The sequence below is a fragment of the Oncorhynchus nerka genome, linkage group LG9b (assembly GCF_034236695.1).
Source record: "Oncorhynchus nerka isolate Pitt River linkage group LG9b, Oner_Uvic_2.0, whole genome shotgun sequence".
Lineage (NCBI taxonomy): Eukaryota > Metazoa > Chordata > Actinopteri > Salmoniformes > Salmonidae > Oncorhynchus > Oncorhynchus nerka.
In genome coordinates this window covers 24,413,462-24,439,172 of record NC_088424.1, presented here as the reverse complement: position 1 = coordinate 24,439,172, position 25,711 = coordinate 24,413,462, and the positions used below count along the sequence as shown (strand labels likewise).

Below are 25,711 nucleotides of genomic sequence, written 5' to 3'. Positions count from 1 at the left end.
TCCAAGAGGGTAAAGAATGTAACCTTGACCAGAGCATTGGCTAAAGAAGACTAGTGAGCGACCGGCTTTGCCACTCTGGGCCACTGGAATGGAATCTGACCTCACATGACGAGGAGGGCTCCAACCGTACAGACAGTGGCCTGCTGGTCTTTCAAATGGTTCATTGATGGGAGCCTGAGGGCTGGTTAGAGCGGCTCAATCAGACCTCTGTTCTCTGAATCACATCATGGGCACCAGGCCCAGAGTTGTGGTGCTGTGGCTTCCCCATCACCCTCCCTCCTCACTGTCTGCTGTGTCTGCACCTGGCGTGGCCCTGCCTGTTCCACTACCAGCAGTAGCAGTATGGAAGTACCATGACAGGTAGATATGTAACCACTACATGCTGGATGACACAAAAATACATTTCTAACGGGTTAAATTAAGGTCATCATCACCAAGGCAGGCTGGTATAACAGAGATGATGGGGTCATAAGTGCTGTGTGGCGGGACGTTCACAAGAAATGTGAGTGATAAAATTACATTGTCTCTAATAGGCAAATCGTCTATTGAAAGGCAAATTCAAGAACAGACTTTAATCATTTTAACAATGCCTTCAGTAAGTTTGGTAACACAAAGTGCTTTCCGGGACATAGACATGTCTTATATGTGTAGAAAGATTAACAAGAATTTAAGCTAACTGCAGTGTCCAATTAACAGTAGCTATTACAGTGAAGAAAAGACAATGCTATTATTTGAGGAGAGTGCACAACAACAAAAACTTGTATCGTGGCAACTGGTTTGATACATTCACCTCTGAAGGTAAATAATGTACTTACATTCAGTAATCTTGCTCTGTGTTTGTCATCCTGAGGGTCCCAGAGATAAAATGTAGCATAGTTTTGTTTGATAGAATACATTTTTATGTTCAAATGTAGGAACTGGGGTCTACATTTTGACCCCAGTGCCGTCTCTGGCTCCACACACACCCCACCCAGCTATCTAGGTTTGAAAGTTAGTGTATAAGCTAATTATCCATCATGTATGACATTCATGGGAGTGAGTAAACTTAAATGTTTTATTACCATATCATTTTTATATGTTCTCTATAGTTATGTACTTGAAAATGTATCACATTTGGGCAAACCCGATAGAAAATATTGTGCAGTAATGTAATTCTTCACTGGATCAGTCAAACTTAGCACATACACTGCTGCCATCTGGTGGCTAAAATGACATCTAGACTCCTATCTGAAAGTATGTCTTTTTTCTTCCATTTCAAAGATGGAGCTAAAATAAAACGCATGTTTTTTGCTTGTATTATCTTTTACCAGATCTAATGTGTTATATTCTCCCACATTCATTTCACATTTACACACATTTCAAAGTGTTTCCTTAATGGTATCAAGAATATGCATATCCTTTCTTCAGGTCCTGAGCTACAGGCAGTTAGATTTGGGTAGCTCATTTTAGGCAAAAAAAAAAGAGAAAATAAAAAAGAAGGGGGTATGATCCTTATTAAGATCGTCACTTGAAAAAGCACAATAGTACTATTTGTCCATTTTGAGAAGCTGTAGCCAGTATACACTTAATCAAAATAGTCAGAATTAATCTAAGATAAATCAAGAAGAACTCTGTCATTAATTTTGAAGTTTTTGCAGGAGATTTTACATCAAATTAAGATGTTTGGTGCAGTATTTCTCAAAATAATTTGCATCAAAACGAGTCGTCCCTCGTTGAATGAGAAATATTTGATTGAAGAATCCCTACTGTTGACCAATCACTGAAGGGGCCTAGACTTTGGCTCATAACTTTAGCTTGCCTCCAGAATTGTTTTTATGCCCGAACAGCCGAAAAATAATATACGCACAAACTCTAACGAACTGTTTCGGGTGGGAAACATGCAGATGCCTTAAAGACTCCTGTCAGCTGAGCAGCACCTCCACCAACACCTAAATGAGATATGACAAGCCTCAGCGTACATCACGCTAACACAATAAGCCCAGGCTACGTACAGGTTCATCATGACTGACACACACAGGCCTCAGTAAAACAAGTCCCGGTATAAACCATGACAAGAGTTGATTTACTGTAAATATCACAGATTTAAAAACACACTATTGCTGGTAATCCACTGACCCATCAATAGGAATGACTGTATAAATGCTGCTGCTACTCTGTTAATTATCTATGCATAGTCAATTTAACTCCATCTACATGTACATATTACCTCAACTAACCTGTACCCCTGCACATTGACTCAGTACCAGTACCCCTGTATATAGCCTCATTATTGTTATTTTATTGTTGCCATTTTATTTTTTACTTTAGTTTAGTAAATATTTACTCTTGTTTTTCATAAACTACATTGATGGTTAAGGGCTTGTAAGTAAGCATTTCACGGTAAGGTCAACTCAATTTGTATTCGGTTGTATTCGGCACATGTAACAAATTAAATGTGATTTAAAGCGCAAATTAGATCTGAATGTCTGATGATGAATTGCTTAGTGGTAGTTGCTGCCCCCGTATCCCAGTGGTACAATACAACAGGCTTGGCTGGCTCTACGACCAAACTCTAGCTAACTTCTGTCCCATGGGCCATACTAAAAATCACCATGCCTCATCTCTGCTGCCTCACTGTGACCCAGTTCCAGAGAACACACACCTGTAGAATGCACAATGTTCTTCAGCGTCCTTCCAGAACACTAAGTGGATCAGCAAACAGGCGTGTCCTACCTTACTGATCGCACTTACTGAGTGGCCCAGTAAAATACGATGTACTTTAGCTAGAGTACACCCTGACCCAACTTTTCAAATCAGTAATAATACATCCATGTCTTAGCTGTCCACAAGATTGAAGAAAAACAAGTATGACTGACTCCTGAAACAAAATAACTTGAATATTGCAGGTTGTGAGCTCAGTGTAATGGATAGTCAGAACAGGCTACATTTTTATCCCACTGTCCCTTTAAGGAAAAGTTGTCTAATTCAGCTGTTTATGAAATGCTAAAAATGCTGAAAGCTTTATCAGCAAAATGAAGAGGAGATAAAAGGAAAATGCACAAATGCAAAAAATAATTATTTTAGACACGGGCTTTAGCCGGAGTGACATTTAGAGCACTTCTTATGAGGACAAGTGTTCATATCACCATCAACATCATAGATTAGGTTGTGGGCGTGGCAGGGGGAGAGAACCCCCCCCATCTTGGTTGTGTAGACCGCATGTTGCAGTTTTAAATCTCATTTCCTGCAATTCTATGAATTTTGCCATGTTCTTTTGCTCATACATAATAACAAAATCTATACTGCTAAATTCAATGTTAAAAAAAAAAATTCCATTGACCATTCGCTAAGGTTACTATTGCAACCTTGGACATCATTTTCCCAGGAAGCCCAATTCCCCATTCAACCACTGGCGAGATCCCTTCACAATGATCTAAAACTGTGTTCCTAATACACAATGACATTAAAAACAGACTATCCCTTGCTAATCAGGAAACTATTGGGTATATTGTGGTGGACTGCCACTACAATTGCTTCACAGGAACCCGGTAAAATGATGTTTGTAGTGTAGCTAGCCCCTGAATAGCTCTGAATTAACTATCGGCATGCAGTCAAAGCTATAACCACTTTTGGAGCTAACTAGTGCTCTCAATCGTATCCTGATGTTGACAGCAGATGAGAGAAAACAAGTTATATGAAGTGGTTAACTAGCATTAGCAACGTTTGGTGGTCAATGAGACAGAGCTAGCTAAACAGTTGCGCTAGCAAACAATGTAACATTTTGGGTTAAAAACAATTGGCCAAGACCAAAGAGCTGTCAAAGGACACCAGAAACAAAATTGTAGACCTGCACCAGGCTGGGAAGACTGAATCTGCAATAGGTAACCAGCTTGGTTTGAAGAAATCAACTGTGGGAGCAATTATTAGGAAATGGAAGACATACAAGACCACTGATAATCTCCCTCGATCTGGGGCTCCACGCAAGAGCTCACCCCGTGGGGTCAAAATGATCACAAGAACGGTGAGAAAAAATCCCAGAACCACACGGGGGGACCTAGTGAATGACCTGCAGAGAGTTGGGACCAAAGTAACAAAGCCTACCATCAGCAAGGGCATTGAAGATGAAACATGGCTGGGTCTTTCAGCATGACAATGATCCCAAACACACCGCCTGGGCAACGAAGGAGTGGCTTCGTAAGAAGCATTTCAAGGTCCTGGAGTGGCCTAGCCAGTCTCCAGATCTCAACCCCATAGAAAATCTTTGGAGGGAGTTGAAAGTCTGTGTTGCCCAGCAACAGACCCAAAACATCACTGCTCTAAAGGAGATCTGCATGGAGGAATGGGGCAAAATAACAGCAACAGTGTGTGAAAACCTTGTGAAGACTTATAGAAAACGTTTGACCTCTGTCATTGCCAACAAAGGGTATATAAGAAAGTATTGAGATAAACTTTTGATATTGACCAAATACTTATTTTCCACCATAATTTGAAAATAAATTAATTAAAAATCATACAATGTGATTTTTCCCTTCTCATTTTGTCTGTCATAGTTGAAGTGTACCTATGATGAAAATTACAGGCCTCTCATCTTTTTAAGTGGGAAAACTTGCACAATTGGTGGCTGACTAAATATTTTTTTGCCCCACTGTATATTTTAAAATACATAGGTCTGTTACCTCTTCTACATACTTTATATCTGGTAACAGTATGGAGAAAGAGGTGTGATGGTGTGGGGGTGCTTTGCTGGTGACACAGTCAGTGATATATTTAGAAATCAAGGCACACTTAACCAGCACAGCCATTCCATCTGGTTTGTGCTTAATGGGACTATCATGTGTTTTTCAACAGGACGATGACCCAACACACCTCCAGGCTGTGTAAGGGCTATTTAACCAAGAAGGAGAGTGATGGAGTGCTGCATCAGATGACCAGGCCTCCACAATCACCTGACCTCAACCCAATTGAGATAGGTTGGACCGCAGAGTGAAGTAAAAGCAGCCAATAAATGCTCAGCATATGTGGGAACTCCTTCAATACTTTTGGAAAACATTCTAGGTGAGGCTGTTTGAGAGAATGCCAAGAGTGTGCAAAGCTGTCATCAAGGAAAAGGGTGGCTACTTTGAAGAATCTAAAATATATTTTGACTTGTTTAACACTTTGATTCCATATGTGTTATTTCATAGTTTTTATTTCAAAAGTAAAAAGAAAGAAAACCCATTGAATGAGTAGGTGTGTCTAAACGTTTGACTGGTACTGTATATAAGATCAGCAACAAACAAAAAAACTTCCCTTTTTCAGGACCCTATCTTTCAAAGATAATTCGTAAGAACCACTGTAAAGGGTTTAAACACTGTTTGCCATGCTTGTTCAATTAACCATAAACAATTAATGAACATGCACCTGTGGAACGGTCGTTAAGACACTAACAGCTTACAGACGGTAGGCAATTAAGGTCACAGTTATGAAAACTTAGGACACTAAAGACGTCTTTTTATTGACTCTGAAAAACACTGCAAAAGAAAGATGCCCAGGGTCCCTGCTCATCTGCGTGAACGTGCCTTAGGGATGCTGCAAGGAGGCATGAGGACTGCAGATGTGGCCAGGGCAAAAAACTGCAATGTCCGTACTGTGAGACGCCTAAGACAGCGCTACAGGGAGACAGGACGGACAGCTGATCGTCCTCACAGTGGCAGACCACGTGTAACAACTAGAGGTCGACCGATTAACCGGAATGGCCGATTAATTAGGGCCGATTTCAAGTTTTCATAACAATCGGAAATTTGTATTTTTGGGCGCCGATTTTGCTGATTCTTTTTATATATTTTCTAAATATTTTTTTACACCTTTATTTAATCTTTATTTAACTAGGCAAGTCAGTTAAGAACACATTCTTATTTTCAATGACGGCCTAGGAACGAGGCAGAACGACAGATTTGTACCTTGTCAGCTCGGGGGATCCAATCTTGCAACCGTAAAGTTAATTAGTCCAACGCAATAACAACCTGCCTCTCTCTCGTTGCACTCCACAAGGAGACTGCCTATTATGCGAATGCAGTAAGCAAAGGTAAGTTGCTAGCTAGCATTAATATTATAAAAAACAATCAACGACTGTCATTGCTCCAATGTGTCCTTAACCATAAACATCAATGCCTTTCTTAAAATCAATACAAAAGTATATATTTTTAAACATGCATATTTAGCTAAAAGAAATCCAGGTTAGCAGGCAATATTAACCAAGTGAAATTGTGTCACTTCTCTTGCGTTCATTTCACGCAGAGTCAGGGTATATGCAACAGTTTTTTTTATTACATAGTTTGGACTTAGGCGAACTAAGAGAGAGAAAAAAAAACTTAGGTGGCCTGACAAAGGATTTCAATGGCAGAAAAAACCCTCTACACTCACTGCCTGCCACCAAAGCTTAACAACATACTGTACATCTAGTCAAGGATTGATCAGGTGGTAAACATGGGCCCAGTATGAAATGTAAAAAAACACTATAAAACCATGTTTCTAAATCTAATGATTTGTAATTTCTCCCCAGCAATTTCCCCTCCCATTCTTATCTGTACTGACGAACTGCTGCTGCTACTGGCCCCCTAGTCTCCTCTTTTTCCTGCCTACATGCCTGATGCCATGGAGACTGCACAGTGCCATGATGTTAGAGCTCTCTTACCGATGAAATGGATAGTCATTTCCCAAATGGTACTCTATTCCCTATGAAAATGTACTACTTTTGAAGTATAGTGGTGTACCAAATAGAGAATAGGAAGCAATTTTGGACGCAACTGTGAAGTTAGTGTTCAGCCTCTTACCGATAAAGGGGATTGAGTCGAGGGACTCTTCCAGGTTGCTGGAGGAGCATGAGGTCTGGTCCTTCTCCTGCTTCTTGCTCAGCCGCCGCATGTGCATCTCCCGCCGCGCATCGTTGGGTAGCCAGCACACCGAGTCCGCTGCTGGCTCCGAACCGTCCTCCTCGTTCACCGCCAGGATGTAGGAAGGGTGGCGCAGGGGGCTGGGGTTCTTCACCGACCCAGGAGGCTTTTCCCTGAGGACTACGCCCAATTCTGAGGCCGAAGGGCCGCGACCGTTCACCTGGACCTGGGGCTCTGTGCGAGGTGGGTGGTGGTGGGAGGTTTTGAGAATCCCAAGCCTCTGTGGTCTCTGATGGGAGGCGGATAAGGACGAGGACCTATGGCCCACCACCGCTGCCACCTCTCTCCCTGGCACCTCCCCTGCCGGCTGCATGGTCTCCGCCCGCCCCCTGCTCTGGATCACATGGTTCACATCTTTGACCCCAGCTCTTTGGTCGGTTGGGGAGGGCTCCAAGCTGATAATCTTCCCCAGGTGAGAGGGTCTGTCTTGGGTCATATTAGGAACGCCGTGAGGCTGGTGCTGGAGCTGCTCTGGTCCTTTAGCATAGAGGGTAGGGTCGGGCATTGGCGTTCCCCGGAGGCTGTCCCTACCGTACCCTGCAGGGGGTCGGTGATGGACAGCCTGTTTGGAGAGGCTCTGCCTGCTGGGGCGTGTACCCTGGTCCAGCCTGCTAGTGTAGCCCCGTCTATCCACCATGGGCCGGCCCAGCTCCACAGAGTCACAGTCAGAGGAGCGAGCCCGGGCCTTGTGTGTTAACCCATCCTGGGACACACTACGAGGAGGCCAGTTCCTGGGGTGGACCCCCCGCTCCGCCATACTCATACGGTCCTGGGAAGAGCTGCGGGGGGGCATGTGGTGGAAGGGGGGCGGAGGTCCATGGTAGGCGCGGTCGTGGGAGGTGCTCCTGCGCCGGAGACCCTTAGGGTTGGGGCCCCAGCCACTCCGGGGGATGTGGTGGGAGGAGTTGAAGGTGTTCTGGCTGGCGGCTCGCAGGCATTCTAGTCTCTCCTGGATGGTCTGGCTGCCATAGGCGTGTATACTCTTGTTATCGATGTACTCCCTGTAGGTCTGGTACGTCCGCCAGTCTATGTTTTGGTGAGAGACAGGGTTGGGGGAGTACTGGTGTAGCGGGGCACTGTAATTGAAGAGGCTCGCCCCAGAGGGGTAGATGTCTGTTTTCCGTGGCAGGGGGTAGTGGGACACAGACCCAGGACGCACTCTGATGAGGCCAGGGTCAGGGGACCCTACCAGGCTATAGTCTATTCTGTGTGCTGGTCCTATACGGCCCAGCTCTGGAGGAACTACCACAGTCCTCACGCTGTCGTTGCGCATGCACGCCGCGGTCTGGGATTTGGGGTACGGGTGTGCAGGAGGAGGGGAGGGGGGCACGGGAATCTCCATGCGGTACCCCGTGTCTGGTGGTGTTGCCCCCCGGCATGCTCCCTGTACCCCCACTCCAACTGGGGAGGGGGTCTCTGTAGCCTGGGCCATCCCTGGGGGCTTACAGTCTACACGAGGGTAACATATGGGGGGCGGCTCGGGGATGTGATGGGCGTTTCCACTGTAAGTACTGCGGCTTCGGAGGTACGCATCCTGGGAATAGGCCTGGCGAGAGAAAGATGAGAGGGTAAGATACAATAACAGTGTCCACTGGTCCCAATTCACTCCCTACCACTTCTTTCCCCTGGCCCTTGGCCCTAACCCTTCCCCCTAACCCTTCCCCTTGGCACAAACCCTTCCCCTTGGCACAAACCCTTCCCCAAACCCCCTAACCCTTCCCCTGGGCCCTAACCCTTCCCCTGGGCCCTAACCCTTCCCCTGGGCCCTAACCCTTCCCCTTGGCCCTAACCCTTCCCCTTGGCCCTAACCCTTCCCCTTGGCCCTAACCCTTCCCCTTGGCACAAACCCTTCCCCTGGGCCCTAACCCTTGGCACAAACCCCCTGGGCCCTAACCCTTCCCCTTCTTCCCCTGGGCCCTAACCCGCCCTAACCCCCTAACCCTTCCCCTTGGCACAAACCCTTCCCCTTGGCACAAACCCTTCCCCTTGGCACAAACCCTTCCCCTTGGCACAAACCCTTCCCCTGGGCCCTAACCCTTCCCCTGGGCCCTAACCCTTCCCCTTGGCCCTAACCCTTCCCCTTGGCCCTAACCCTTCCCCTTGGCCCTAACCCTTCCCCTGGGCCCTAACCCTTCCCCTTGGCCCTAACCCTTCCCCTTGGCCCTAAGCCTTCAAAGTTGGCATATTTGTAGGGTGGAAGCAATATGGTGGAAGCGCTACTCTACACTGCCTCGATCTATCTAGACTCTTCAGACCTGAAAATATAGGGCGAACAGGAGCAAAATGGAATCAGCAATGTGTGTAATATTCAACATTGCATTTCTAATACATCTGGTAAAGAACTGGAGCAGTGAACATTTACTAATGATAGCTGCTGTGTGTGTGGGTAGGCAGGGAGCAGAATGTTGTAGTGTGAGTGCGGAGGCGGTTAGCAGGTCAGGAGAGTCATTGGTGTTCATCTGCTCTCTCCATATTTAGATAACTAGTTCTCTGGGTACTGTTCATCTGCTCTCTCCATATTTAGATAGCTAGTTCTCTGGGTACTGTTCATCTGCTCTCTCCATATTTAGATAACTGTACCCAGAGAACTAGCTAACTGTTCACTATGCAACGAGAGCATGCTGTGCTGCCGCAACATGAGCAAATTATCCAATGATGGAAATGTTTTTCGGGAACTTTTCCCCCACTGATTTCTGTTATACAAGATATGAAAGAGCAAACAGAAACACTACTGAGTAGCCAGCCAGCCAGCAGGCATAGCTAGTCAGGTGATCTGTGATTGAATAGAGTGGAGAAGAAGCAACAGATGTGTTGTAAGAAAGAAGGAAAGAGACAAGACTGGCATGCAAGACCAAACAGTGATATACAGGAAGGTAGCCTATCTGTTTGGTTTTACCCACCTTCTGGCTGACAGCACTGGCACTGTTAGAACGAGACCTGAGACTCACAGAGATAGAGGGGGGCGGAAGACGCCCAGAACCCACAACTGTCCTCACAGCGCTAAACTTAACCTCTGTTATCATACTCCCAGGCAGATTGTCAACACTCCAGCAATGATACCTCAACACTCCTTCCAGCGAAACGCCAGCAGACAACGATGATCACACACATAGATTCCATCAATGGTAGATTCCGTATAGCTGGCTGTGCAGCCTTCGTCCATTTGTCAAATGCCTTTCCATATTACTTTTCTCTGTTTGTCTTGCAACTAGCAAGCACAAAATGTGACACATCAGAATCAGGTGGACTTTAAACCCCAGCACCTGCATTGTATTACGATTGTTACGTAAGCCTCAACTGTATCCACAATCAGTGTTTTACAGGCAATCACTAGACCCTCCCTTCACCAATAGGGCACTAGTGGAGAGTTCACGGGTCAAGGGCCTTTATCAATGTCTGCGTCTGAAATGGCACCCTATTCCCAATGTAGTGCACTACTTTGACCAAAGCCATAGAAACCTATTCCCTATATGCGGACCAAAACTAGTGCACTAAATAGGGAATAGCTTTCCATTTCAGAAGTAGCCTGGAATTAGCCTGCTAACATGGCAATCGAATGAATTACACTACTAACTAGCAAAGCAGCTAAGTGAGAACATTACAGTACATTACCTCAACCCATTCTCAAACAAAAACATGCATTACAAAGAGAAAATTAGACAGGGGGAACACAACATCAACATGTGTGGTCAAGTGGTTGTCATCATCCCTGCTGCAGCTAGCTTACCAGATCAGTGGTCTCCGTAAAAAAGGCTACCGTTACAGCAGGAGAAAACGAGAGCAGTGAGAGGAGAAGAAGAATAGGGAAACGGCTAGCAGCAAATCACACACACTATAAAAAAGAAAAGAGAACAGTGGTAGTCTTGATCACTGATGCCGGGGCCCTGGAGTCAAAGCACTAAAAATCCATCAGAGCTGCAGTCACATCGAGGGAAAGCGAAAACGGGGAACGGACGTTGGCCGTGGCAGGACTGTCAAATTAGCGATGCCAGCTGCGTGTGCCAGTCTGACCTGGGCGAGGTGTAGGTGGCAGGAGCAGAGGTAGCCTGCTGCCTCCGACAACACCGAGCTCTCCATCTCGCTGTTGCTCCCTCCAGCCGATTGCAGCAGCCAGGTTACAGCACTTAGTGGATGAGCTGCTGCCTGGTATCGCTCACACTCTCCATCCCTGCCTCCACTCTCTGGTATCGCTCACACTCTCCATCCCTGCATCCATCCACGCTCACACTCTCCATCCCTGCCTCCATCTGGTATCGCTCACACTCTCCATCCCTGCCTCCACTCCTGGCATCACACTCTCCATCCCTGCCTCCACTCTCTGGTATCGCTCACACTCTCCATCCCTGCCTCCACTCTCTGGTATCGCTCACACTCTCCATCCCTGCCTCCACTCTCTGGTATCGCTCACACTCTCCATCCCTGCCTCCACTCTCTGGTATCGCTCACACTCTCCATCCCTGCCTCCACTCTCTGGTATCGCTCACACTCTCCGGTATCGCTCACACTCTCCATCCCTGCCTCCACTCTATCTGGTATCACTCACACTCTCCATCCACTCTATCTGGTATCGCTCACATGACGGAAGCAGCTGCTGGATTCTACATTCAGCTCAGATGATACTGCTTCCCATCCTCTTCTGCTCTCCCTCCTTCTCAGCAGCATCAACCTGTTCACAACTAAGGGGCTGTCAGCTGACTACAGCTGGTTTGAGGATCTTCCATCCCACTCCCTCACTCAGCGTCTCGATCTTACTAAGCCACTGATTTTACTGCTGTTGAAGTGTTCCGCTGTAGCTGGTTTTCTGTGTGTGTACTGGAGTCTCTCTCCTCCTCCTCTAGTTAATAATGTCAGCCACCCTGCGAGCCGCGATGTTAATCCTCCAACCCAGGCACAGCTGCATCACTAGCGTGATACTCTGCCTCAGCAGTGGCTTGCCTTTTCATACACCCAGCTATCCTAGCACTGTGGACCAGCGGCCGCTAGCTAAAGCAACAGATGTGCAAAACAGCCCAGTGAAGGGGAGGAGAGAGGGAGAGAGTAGAGAAGTGGGGGATGGGAAAAGAGAAGGGAGAGAGAGAGGTGGCTGAGCCAATAGGGAGGGAGAGAAGGAAAGAGGAGGGTAGGGAGAGGAAGCAGAGGGAATAGGTAGATGTTTACAGGCTCTACTCTTCTATGATGATGTATGCCAGCTTGAGGGGCTCAGGTACTGAAGCTTGCTTTGTTTTAATTCAGGCTTCTGTGAAATATCTTAACAGGACAGTTACCCAGTGTAACAGTGAGACTTGAGGAGTAAGGGAGACAATGAAGGCTCTTAATAAGATGATTCCACAGTGTTTATTTAAATGACAATACTGCTATGCGAGTACTCCTCTTTCTGTTACTTATAAACATATACTCATTACACACAGATATGTAGCAGCACAGCGCACTGAGTTTACCTTCCTACTGAACCTGCAGCAGAATGCTTATCGGGCACCTCTAGTTGCCAGTAGCTATTGTGCATGAAAAGTTAATGATGAGAGTGGAAGCACAGGCACGTTACTTTGAAGACGTAACGTCATGTGGGCTTCCTTCAACCGCACTCAATTCACTGCTACAGTACAGAGACATGCAAGACTAGTCTGTGGGAGGAGAGAGAGACGGAGAGAGATGGAGGGAGGGAGGTGAAGAGAATGAACTGGCTGCCAAGAGCACTAAACTCCCACAACCTCAGTAGATGTTGTTTTTCTCCGTTTCAGATGTGCAAATTTGAGAATGCATCCTACAACCTAAATGTCCCTGCTATTCCGGCATCAATTGAGCTCCATTTGACATCAGCCCATCTCTGCCTGCCCCCTGTGCTAATCTAAAAATGAAATGTCAGCAGAAGGCAAGCTGAACCTCTTAGGCTCTCTGCTCAACTATTTATACCGGACACCGATTTCACGCAGCAATGCCTCCATGGCCAATTCCTTTGTAACCTCTCTCTAGCTATTCTGTGCGACGGGGAGCATGTGTCAATGAGTGGCCACAGAGCCTTTGGTAAGGTAAACATTCCAACACAATGTTAATAGGCTCAGCTGTTAGACAATAGGGAGTTGGAGTCATTAAGCTGATGGGGACAGTTTGTGCTACAGTTGACAACAGGCTAGGTGTGACAGGTCAGCTAGTGTGGTGCAAAAGGGTGGAACCTGTGTTGACACAGCCAACCTCTCTGAATAGAACTGTACTAAGACAGATGGTATGCATTACGATGAACAACTTTTATTAGTGCGTGTGGAGTACACAATTAGTAAGGAACGGCATTCTTTCCTTTCTCCAAAATGTCCTATATTTGACTTATTATTTTGATCTCACCCATGCGAGAGAGATAACAAAAGTTTAGAGATAGTCAATACTTTACGAGTGCCAGTGTTTCCCCTATATGCATTTAGCAGCGTTGCACCGCCTCTACTAATTCACGTCTGCTGCAATAAAACAATTATTGCTATTCTTTTTTTCTTTTTTATTACAGGAAATTAAACTGCTAATTTTCTCTCAGCCGCATGGCAAAATGTGTTGATCAGGCAGAAGACGAATGTCTGAAAATGCTTTCATACAACGTGATTATTTGCAAGAGGAAAAACATTTGTGCACAACATTTTTCCAAAAGGTAACGATCAACTCTTGGCTGTGGGTGATTGGCTGTGAAGGCGCAAACCTGGAGTACTGCCTGTCACATGCTCTGGAGAGCATGTCTGATGCTGATCCCTGTTGCGTAAGGACATAGTGGGCGAGAAACAGAAACCGGCAGGGAGTCTGTAGCATGCTTTAGTTTACATATGCATTTATGCCAGTACCCAGCTGCCTAGATTCTAAATCATTTCTCCCTTGAGTACAAAAAAATCATCTTGCCTCAGACCTACTAACATGCAACTCTTCTCCATGTCAAAAGTCGAGACTTAAGAGTTTCTGCGTGCGTGTTTGTGTGGTGTGTTTGTTTGTTTATGAAGTGTGTGAGAGTTTATGAAGTGTGTGAGTTTATGAAGTGTGTGACAGTTTATGAAGTGTGTGACAGTTTATGAAGTGTGTGAGTTTATGAAGTGTGTGACAGTTTATGAAGTGTGTGACAGTTTATGAAGTGTGTGAGTTTATGAAGTGTGTGAGTTTATGAAGTGTGTGAGAGTGTTTATTTCTCAAAGTGACCCTTCCAGCTCCCAGAATGAGGTCAGCCCTGCAGCAGAGAAGCATTAGCTGCACTTGGAGCTCCAGCAGCAGTCAGTGGAGAGGACAGGCTGTGGTGGCCTGGTTATGAGGCCCAGATAGAGCACTCTGGGGGGGGGTTCATCAGGGTACTGCCCGTCCCCTCTGGAGCAGGACTAGTCTCCCCACATACACCCTTCACAGAGAAACTAGAACTGCTTCACTGATCGAATGCTTGATCACAACAATAGCGACTGAGTTGATGATTTAGAAGTGGAAAGAGACGCAGACAGAAGAACTTCTGTTTTACAGTGGCTAAATATAGGAAGAGACTAAATCACTGCAGTAATGATCTTTACAAACTTACCAGCTGCAGTATGTCTTCATCTTTTGGCATAACACAGAGGTCAAGAAAGGCATCACTGTAATAGAAACAAAAAGACATAAAAGGTCAACAATAACAAAAGACAAGCGGGAAATCAGTCACTGAGAACAATAAAAGAGCCCTCACCTGTTTTGGATCAAGGCTATGACCTGAGAGTAGGTTTTCCCAATGATACTCGCTCCATTCACCTTTACTATCCTGTCTCCTGTTGACAATTAGAAGGAGAGAGAGGGTTAGAAGTTAGACTGGTAATATGTGAGTGACACAGCATTAATGGCAGGTGTATGGGTGTCTTTGAAGAGAGGTTGTTGTAGGGTAGTAGTCCCTTAGTAAGAGGCAGCTTCCCAACTAGGCTGACAGTCAGAGGGGAATGAGAAAAGGAAACTGATCAGTCATCTGATGTGTGTTTACTATAATTCAGTGCCTGAGGAAGCTGAGCTGTCTGCCTCTACTAACAACTCCACAAACAGAAAACTAATGAAAAAATCTGAGAAGACTACTGAGGATCTCTGAGCAAACTACTGAGGATCTCTGAGCAAACTAATGAGAATCTCTGAGCAAACTACTGAGAATCTCTGAGAAAACTACTGAGAATCTCTGAGCAAACTACTGAGAATCTCTGAGCAAACTACTGAGAATCTCTGAGAAAACTACTGAGAATCTCTGAGCAAACTACTGAGAATCTCTGAGCAAACTGCCCAGCATAGGGTGGACTGAAATCATGATTTTCAGATCTATGGGATTGGACCAACACTATGTCCAATAGTGCACCATAAGAATTGTAGTCCTGCTGTATTGTAGGGGAATACAGTCAAGTTGATATTATTTTTCCAAAACTCACAAAATTGCTTTAATATATTGATTCTATAATATAATTACTTCTATGACGTCACCTAGCAATGATAAAGACAGAAACCAGAGAACATAGGAAGGTACAATTTCAGTGCGTTGCCGTTAATCAGTTACCTGTGCAGAGTCCAGCTTCGTTGGCAGGACCTCCCTCCTTCACTTGCTTCACAAAGATGGTGTCCATTGGCTCCAGCCTGTTCCGTTGTCTCCCTGACAACAAAGACAAAGTGTCATCATCAGCAACCATTAAACACATTCCTCTGGAGGTCACATGGTGGTGACATACCAGATCTGCTCATAACAGTGACACAGTAGTCATTAAATGAATAATCCCAGTCATACTACATATCTGCCCAGATTAGGTACAATAGGATGTTACCATGAAGTGTCTAGAAGGGTAGTAGTCAGATTAATTTCCCTTTAGAAAGACACATTGTTGACCTCAGCAGACCTACAATACACTAAGAGCAGAGGACCCAAACTAGAATGCACCACCCACCCACAACTCTCAGTTAAACACCACCCAGACTGAGACGCACTCAATGTGAAGCAGCCAGCCCAACAAGACACCCCATGAACAGCTACCAGACACAACCCTAAATTGTAGACATTTACTAAGGGGAGAAAGAGTGAGTGTGAGCAAGAGCAACAGGATGATACAGAGAAAGTGATATATAGAGCAATAGATCAGGAGGAACTGACACAACATTCAGAAGCATGTGAATTAAAGCAGTGACAGCAGAATAACAGAGTGGTTTGGTTTCTCTGTGTGTCACATTGGCTGTTCCTAATACAACAAGACTAAATGAGAATGATAATGAAGGAATTCAACGGGGAAAAGCCTCCTAGTATGGTGGGTGAGCTGGTGGGGATTTGGGGAAGGGAAATGAATACATCTGAGTTTAGTTGGAGAACCTGTTTGCTCATTCTTACCCCGTCTCCTAGCAGCTGCATAGGAGAGGAAAGCAAAGGAGAGCGAGGGAGTAAGAGGGAGGGAGAGCAGACAGAGAGTGAGCTCAGCTGCACAACTCCCACTCCTTCCCAATAAACAAACACAGCTCCAGGCTCACTAGACACAAAGCTCTGTCCAACTACTTATCACTGTGTAAATTGGTAAATTATCATTGAATAGGAATGTTGTATCTTATGTGGAAGTCTCAGTGAGTACATTTGATATTAAACTGGTTTTATTTATTTATGCAAGTCAGTTAAGAACAAATTCTTATTTTCAATGACGGCCTAGGAACAGTGGGTTAACTGCCTGTTCAGGGGCAGAACGACAGATTTGTACCTTGTCAGCTCGGGGATTCGAACTTGCAACCTTTCGGTTACTAGTCCAACGCTCTAACCACTAGGCTACCCTGCCGCCCCGAATGGTTATGGCAGAGTACGGCATTAGTCATGTAAACACACTACTCTCCTTATCTTAAATCGACATACAGTCATACTCAAAGTAAACATACGCCGATTAAAACACCTGGTTTTCTGAGTATTAAAAAAAAAATATTAGGACATGTAAACGTCTTCGAGTTATAGATGGGTATCTGATATGTGCATGTGCTAGCATGAGTTTGGAAAAACTGACAATATTTCACATACAAACTTTATGTCCGAACTCAGAATCAAATATGCTCCATAAAGAGAACATGGTCACTGTGATAAAACATTTATTTTGATAGCCGAATTTCTGCATTTATCAAAGTCCCATCATGTAGCCTGATTTCATATGTGGTCACGTAGGGCTGATCCCATTTAGTACAACTGCCAGGTTGCAGTTGTAAATGAGAACTTGTTCTCAACTAGCCTACCTGGTTAAATAAAGGTGAAATAAATAGTCGACTGGTCGATTGTTTGGTCGATCGGCTGTTGGTCGACCGATATTTCTTTAGTTGACCAGAAACAACAACAACAAAAAAAATTCATGGTGTAGCCTACAAGACACCAGCCTGATTTGCGGCTTTCTGAGTGGACTAATCCATTGTGGAGGCCATAGGGGTGGCACAGTCCATGACTAAGACGTGCTAAAACAAAACAAACGTAAGTTTGAATGACACCGAGGGACAGTGTTGTTACAGCTAATACCCGTTTGCCTGAGGCTGATACAGCACAGGTGTTTCTACACATGCATACACGCAAACACTGATTCAAATGCACACACGTGTACATACCCGGACACACACACACATAAATAGTGCCATACATGCACTCAAACATATTCAGTTGGCCTTGCTGTTATGACTCTTGTTGTCTTTTGTTTTTTTTGCATGGATGCTTTCTTTCCCTTTTTAATTTTGTTGATGCATTTGGGGGCGGGGGCTTGGGGGCGGTGTCAGATGGTTGAGGGGCAGCTCTAGGGGAATTGTGGGGGTGGGGTGCTCTTGGAGCTTAGTCGGGGGGTGATAGTTCTCTGGTTCAGGTCCCTGTTTTCGACCGTGTGTGTGTGTGTGGGGGGGGGCAGGACGTTGACTCTGGTTGCTTCTGTGTGTCTCTCTGGATGGGAGTCTGTTAGATGACTAATGTGATGGAAATGTTGAGCGGCTTCACTGCAAGTAGATTGTATGTTATAATATTCAATAAAAACACATTCAAAAAAGACATTCACTACTGAAAATGGTTATATTACATAGGAACAGGTGCAACCATAATAAAAATTATATTTTATAACAAATATTATTTATCCCGCGATAATGGTCGCTGTCCGCGGTTATGAAACATCAGGGCGCTGCTGAATTGGCACCTTTTACTAGACCATGTTGCTATGTGAATAATAGCAAAGTTAACCAGCATATTGGTGTTGAGAACAATATGGCAGCGGTGGAGTTAGGAGACGAGAAAACAGCCCTTGACTTAATTGTCTAAGAAACTCATTTTATTAGGTCTATAATCAATAGCCTAACTGCTTAATGTGAATGGCTTTATGAATAATCCATTTACTGTATATCTACAGAAATACAGCATGTCCTGCTTCTGTTGCCGGTTTGTTTAACAGTCTACTGATTCCGTGAGCACCAAGCCACATGCAACTACATGTCGGATAAACAACTTCACAAATTCGTCTGTTTTCAATCTTTGCTACGCTGTAATAAAAGGCTTCACACTTTTTAAAAACTTTGTTAGAACAGCCTCTCCTTTATCATTTATTTAGTGTTTACACTGTTCCAGATTTTCTGTAAAATCATATGATAATAACCTTCCTTTTTCGTGATCTCATTATCATTATTATTACATTATCATTAGTAGTCTTAGTATAGCTGCCTTCGAGCTGTAAGTCTAAGAGCGTATCCTGTTTAGTCTTACTACCTTAACTTAAGCCTAGATTTAAATACTATTTAGTGCATTCGGAAAGTATATAGATCCCTTCCCTTTTCCCGCATTTTGTTATGTTACAGCCTTATTCTAAAATGTTTTAAATGTTTTATTCCCCTCATCAATCTACACACAATACCCCATAAAGGACAAAGTGAAAACAGGGTTTTTAGAAATATTTTTAAATGAAATTGAGTTCAGGTGCATCTTGTTTCCATTGATCATCCTTAAGATGTTTCTACAACCTGATTGGAGTCCACCTGCGGTAAATTCAATTGGACATTATTTGGAAAGGCACACTTATCTACAGCTCATTCGGAAAGTATTCAGACCCTTTGAACCTGATGGTCATTCTGACAGATCTCCAGAGTTCCTCTGTGGAGATGAGAGAACCTTCCAGAAGGACAACCATCTTTGCAAGACTCCCCCAAAATCAGGCTTTTGTGGTAGAGTGGCCAGATGGAAGCAACTTTCTTGAGCTCCAGTATTTTTCACAACTAGTCAAACTGATTTCACACATCGGACTTTCTCTTTACCTCCTGAGCAACCAGTAAATATTCCTCAGTTTTTAGTTTGGTCACACCCTCTGCATCCATTTTCCTGTTATGGTGTCCAGAGTTTGTTATAACCAATTTATTGATGCGAGTATGATATGTTGTATTTCAGGGAATAGGGAATGTTATTCCTAAACTAATGAGGTACACTTCGGTAACAACTTTTCAGTCAGAAATGCCTGTAATTATGATGCAGCTTCAGCAACACTGACAGCGCGAAAAACACTTGATGTTCTGGGGTGGTCACGGCAGCAGGGAGGAGAGCGAGACAACAGGTGCTAGTCACACCATCACTCGCTGCCATTTTCTTTTTTAAGCACAGCAAGTCTAAGCCCTGCCAGGTACAATCAAATCAATTACGTTTGGACTCCCTCTTGTCATTTGTGTGTCTTAATTATTTCATCAAACAGTGAGCTTAAAGCATCAGACAAGCTCAGTGCATAAAGTTGATTTTATTAAAACACATAGGATGTGTCTGTTTTAATCAATTTGGACTAATCGATTGGTCTAAAAGAACAGATGACTCTTGGTCGACCAATATTTTGTTTTTGTCGGGGACAGCCCTAAGGCCATGTAAACAGAATTATTAGGGAAATCGTTATTCTTGCAAAGCATGTAAACGCTTTAAGGGAACTATTATATTAATCTGACTATTCACAATAATCATATTATTGTGTGCATGTAACCATACTCAAATTGTAAGCATGAAGTATCATTGGTAAGCACTGACGGTGGCAGCAACATTTGCCATACAGGTTTTTCAATACAAAATAAACACATTAGTGATATGTGTTTGATAGCGATTGAGAGAAGCAAGAGATTGATAGGGAGAACGAGAGCGAGAGAGAGAAAAAAGTGATTGAAAAAGATGGGAGTGGGTGTTTGATACGCCACGGAGCACCCACTCACTGCTCTCTCCTTCTCCCTGTGGGTGTTATAACAGGTTCACATATCTGATTTTCCTCACCTTAGAGCTGAGCCACTGAACCTTTCTTAGAAGAGCTATGCAAGACAAGGCTATGCATGCTATACCTGCACCACCATCACCTGGACAGCGTGTTAAAACAAACACAACCTATTGTTGCTCACAATCACATATGAATGTGTTATGTATGACGCAACAAGAGCCTCACCTCCCAACAACATCAGTGTTACCAGGCTCCCTCTTGTGGCAAGTGGTAGAACCACAGCATACCATAACAACCCTACTGCTTGATAATAAAAGTATAAAGTGATTTGATACTAGCAGTAACTCATTGACTGCTGATGAGACTATTTCCAACACTAACATGAGCTCAGTCAGTCCCAGACAGTGTAAATCATTTGTAAATCATCTTGACCCCAGTCCTTTTCATTTAATTTCCTCTTCATACTGGTTTTTATTAGAACAATCTCAAGTTGTTCCCAGCAGGGAATCATGGAATGCATTAAGTCAAATGAAACGGAATAGCCAGTAGAGGGTGCACCAGAGACATGTGTTATCCACCAGTCAGTCAGGGGCGGGAGACTCCAATGATGCAACATGAAGGCTTTGGCTGTGTTTGAGAGCATCAAAACCGCAATGTATCATGGGTAAATTGTGAGTGACTGAACTACAAATAATATAGAGTAGTTATTTATGATGCAAGGTTAGTCAGTCTCGACTCGCCTTTAAATTCGGCTAAAATGTCGAACTCGCCCTGTTTCAGCCTCCACATGGTAAACAAAGAGATTCCCTCTCATTCACAATGGCAGTCCTGGGATAACCTAGAGTCAGCAAACTAGTCTCCATAGACACAGTCACACATTCACATATCTGGGAATATTATATGCCACCTATACATTATACTGTAATATGAAAGAGATTGAAGACGTAACCTACGTGACATCAGAAACAAACTGAAACAAGCACACAGACTAATGCAAACAAACAAGCACACAGACTAATGCAAACAAACAAGCACACAGACGAATGCAAACAAACAAGCACACAAGACGAATGCAAAACTGAAAGTAGTGATTTAAGATCTGCCCCTCTCCCTCTCTGAGCTACATGATTTTTAATGCAGTAACATTGTTTATAGTTAACCTGTAGTGGTAGCAGGGGCGCAACTTTGGTTTTTAGATGTGCTGGAGATGTATCACAATGCAATTGTGAAATTGCACCCCTGAGTGGTAGCACAGCCAAGCCAAGCCAGTTTGTGAGCATCACAGGTTGTTTTCACTACCAGGGCATAAAATGTACTTTTAAAGTCCACCAGCCACTGTGGCAGGTAGATTTAAAAACTACCAACAGTGTTTCCTCTGCGTTCATTTACGTGTGGCGCTGCACCACGGCAGAATCATTGGCGCCACAAAAAGAAAACATCCCATTTCTACCAAACATAGTTTCAAAAAAGTTATGTAAATCACATTTGCTTTTAATGGTAAATAGATGATCTGTACATCAGTTTGTTTGCTTGATTAACGTTAGCTAACCAACTACTTAACTACATTAGCTAGCTATAACCTAAAAACTCTACTAATGTCATTTAGATCTATAATATTGCTGCCACAATTGTAACGGCAATTAGCTATCCAATATCCACAACTATGTTGTTGATAGAAACATGGTTAACTAACGTTACTAGTCTAGCAAGTTAGCGAGCTAGTTTGTTTGGAACTGTATCAAGTGCAAGCAAGATGGCTATATTTATCAGTCTTCGACTTCTGATTTATTTATAGAAGTTTGAGTTTATTGAAATATTTCCAGCCAGAGCAGCGAAAGAGAAAGGGGGAGCAGGGACAAGAGTGTCAGGTAATGTTAACTTAGATTGCTAACATCAAATCAGCCCGAACTAAATTACACTTTTTTTTAGTTAGTTAACTCTTTAAAAGCTTCAGCTATCATTTTTATTACAAGTGTAAGGCTTGCTTTACTGGACAGAGAAGAGGCAGAATCCCAGGAGTGAGGTAGGGATGCCTGAGGGACAGAGTGGAGCAGAGGAGAGCAGAGAGGATAAAAAAAATAGAAGATAAAAGGAGGAACTTGCACATTACATGCAGAGCTTGACATTAACCTGGTAACTACTTGTCCTTCAGACAAGGAGGTGACTGAAAAAGTTGTGTTTGATGCAAGAAACCACTTCACAAAATAGAAAATGCATTATTATTCCCATAACTTTATTACAGAGAATGGGACAAAGTATGCCTATTGGCTATTTAGCTTATTCAAGCCTGCCTTAAAACTACAACATTACCCCTTTAAGACAAAAAAAAGCTCTTTACCTGACTTGCTTTTCAAGGATGTATATGTTGTGCTCTTGAAGGAAGCAATCACTCCCCTATTGCAGACTACAAATGATCTATAACTGGGCTAATAACTCACCAAGTGGCAAAGGATATGAACAAAATGTGCGTGTAGCTACATGCAGCTCTCACTTTGATCTCAAAACAAACGCATCTCCTGCTGTAAACACAGTCCAGGTATAAGTAAATGGCACAGATCCATATATGGCAATAGTCTATTTACATATAGGCCTACTGAAGCTCTGTTTGTTTATGCCGCACCGGTCTGTGTAGAGTACAGTAGTGCGTGTCAATGAAATAGAATCCTACTCCGATGCGTTCTGCCTATAACAAAATCTGTTGCATAGTTTGTTTTTGTAAAAAAAAAAAAAAAAAATAGAGGTTGGCTATATGATCACACCTGGTAATAGATCCGTTGTTGTATTAATTGTGAGGCACGGATGAGTGAGCATTTAAATCATAAGCTTTATATTTTACTGGGCTGATGGTGTCTGCATCTGATGGTCAGTCTCAGTGGAGGGAGTGCGCAGCAGACTGAGGGTACGCTGACACTGCCAAAAAAGGGACAGTTTTCCAACTGATGACAAAACTCAAGTCGCACCGCATTATTTCTGCCTATTTGTTACTTCTATGAACAGAGAAAGTGAAATATTCCTCAATATTAAAAAAGACCCAAGCCACTAACAATAACACAACCCTATAGATATACTTTCCTACTCATTCAGTGCTTGGTTGTAGCGCTGGGTGGAAAAAGTGTAGAATAAATATGAACTCACTCATAAAAACAGCATCTCTCTGCCATATTCATTGACCGTTTCTCAATATCAACTTTGCTGAAGCTTTCTTTTATGCCTGCTATGTTACTGCAGATACGGTCACCTGAGCCATTCGTTTGGCCAGCGGTAGGCCTATTGTGCACTTTATTTGCTCTCTGGGTATGGTGGAAAGACAGAGTTTGTGCCTTCAAACTAGTGATGCACCGATATGACATGTGGCCGATACCAATATTTCTCTTGCCAAAAAAAAACCTGATACCTGATATAACAAAAACAAATTAAAGTACAGTTAAATAGTTAACACACACACACACACACGCACACACACTCGCAGCAGTCTAAGGCACCTCATCTCAGTGCAAGAGGCGTCACTACAGTCCCTGGTTTGAATCCAGGCTGTATCACATCCGGCCGTGATTGGGAGTCCCATAGGGCGGCACACAATTGGCCCAGCGTCGACCGGGTTTGGCCTGGGTAGTCCGTCATTGTAAATAAGAATTTGTTCTTAACTGACTTGCCTAATTAAAAAAGGTTACACACACAAACAAATTTTGTTTGCATTTACGTATGTCCCCATTACCAGTAAAACATCATCACAACCTATTTTCTTTCACTTACTTGCTGTGCTATTTTGTTGTTCATTTGTTAAGTCGTTTCATTCTCAGCCAGGATTTCTATGGAACGCCGTTTGGGTCTTTGCGTGTCAAGAAAGATACGTCAAACAACACTATTTGACATGCCAAATAAGCTTGTTGACCAATCAGAACCTGAATATGACGGCACATTACAAAATAATATAACACTTTCATACATTTTTTACGTAGTTATTACACATTAGTGAAATCAATCACTCGTATTTCATGCCACAACGATTCATCGATACGTATGCTATGATGCTGGTAAAGTTCTCGCGCACCTACAGAGCTGGTCATAAAAAAAAAAGCTAGCTAGCCCATGGATGCAAACAATGTTCTTCCCCCAAAACGACAATCTTTTGCAGTAGCTATAGTTGTTAGCTAGTTAACTATATAGCTATGTGTCATCTAAAATGACCCTAATTTACAAGACAGTTCTTATTTGATTAATGGTGGTCGGACTCATCTATGTGAAGCTAACCACAATAAGAATTAGCCACAATAGTGGGCTTTGCGGTTAGCCTTCAAAATAAAAGCATGTCAATGACAGTGACGCAAACTAATACAAATGGTAGAGAGAATTATGCCATAAATGAATAGATCATGCTAAACGAGGTTGGAATGTTATATAAAATCAACAAAAAGCAATTTGTTAATTTGACAAAAACATGTTGAAATCACACTGGATGTATTATACTTTAGAATTGCATTGTGGATATACTTATTTCACTGTACAGCCTTACCTATGGATTGTAGATCAATGACATGGGGTATCAGTCTACTCAGTGACACACAGAGAACATTAGCATCGTAGCTCTTATTGCGGGACTCTGAAACAACTGAATTGAGCCACATTTATTGTCAACCTATGTGTATTGAACACTATTCTTGAGGAAAAACAATACTGAGTGGATGTCTTGGAGTATGATAACTCTTGAGGAGGATGTTGTGAAAAAATATATTGGGTATTGAGTAGACTGATACCCCATTTCATTGATCCCCAATCCTTAGGTAAAGCTGTACAGCACAATATGAATGTCAATACACACAACAGGCTGACTGGGGAGGTGATTTCACAAAGTCACAGTCCTGTAATAAGAGCTACAACGCTAATATTTGCGTAAACTCTTCACAGTTGTGTTCTGTGTGTCACCGAGTAGACTGATACCCCATTTCATTGCTTCACATTCCAACCTTGTTTAACATTATCTAGTTTAAATATGGCATGATTCCACCAATTGCAACTTTCTGCATCACTTTCAAAGGGGTGATTTTATTTTTAATTCCACTATTGTGCCTAATCCTTATTGTGGCTAGCTTCACATCACATAACCCAGAGCGGTCGAGCCTCACTAGCCAGATGAAGCTAGCTGGCTGCTTATAACATTAGCTTTGGGCAACAGAGTTAAGTAGCTGGCTAGCTATTTTTTCTCATGAATAATTACATTTCAATAGGCGAACAACAAGTGGCTACCTAGCTAATACTTACTCACAAGGACTCCTAAATCATTGCTAAGAATAATGAAAATGATTGCAGTTTCTTCTGATCATTGTTTTCAGGCTGATTGTATTGATGCTAGCTAGCTACCCCAGAAGTTGCGGTTGAACAAATAATACTTTCTTACGAACGCGGCATTGTAAACACATCGTTCGTGGCGTTCTCAGACTTTTTTGCACAGGTTTGACAGTGCTACTGATAGTAGTGGTGGTGCTTGGCTTGCACGTGCAAATTCAGAACACACAACATTCTATAAGACAACTGTGTTATTTGACGTGTCAAATTAAAAGCTTAATTAACGCGTCAAATAGTGTTATTGTCAAATAGTGTTATTTGATGTGCATCTTTTTTGACAGGCAAAGACCATAA

General features: G+C 43.4%; 1 protein-coding gene across 5 annotated transcripts in view; it reads right to left on the bottom strand.

The window, feature by feature from the left end:
* LOC115114488 (rho GTPase-activating protein 21-like) overlaps positions 1 to 25,711 on the bottom strand; it is a 70,394-nt gene that overhangs the window by 25,858 nt on the left and 18,825 nt on the right. For 4 of the 5 annotated variants that reach the window (XM_029642757.2, XM_029642754.2, XM_029642756.2 and 1 more), the window contains exons 5-8: positions 15,424 to 15,516; positions 14,584 to 14,662; positions 14,440 to 14,494; positions 6,792 to 8,457 (exon numbers count right to left, since the gene is read on the bottom strand). In XM_029642757.2, the coding sequence (XP_029498617.1) occupies positions 6,792 to 8,457; positions 14,440 to 14,494; positions 14,584 to 14,662; positions 15,424 to 15,516 (1,893 nt within the window). Of the gene's footprint in view, positions 1 to 6,791; positions 8,458 to 9,811; positions 10,253 to 14,439; positions 14,495 to 14,583; positions 14,663 to 15,423; positions 15,517 to 25,711 lie in introns of those variants that run through there. The other variant, XM_029642758.2, reaches the window with a different exon arrangement.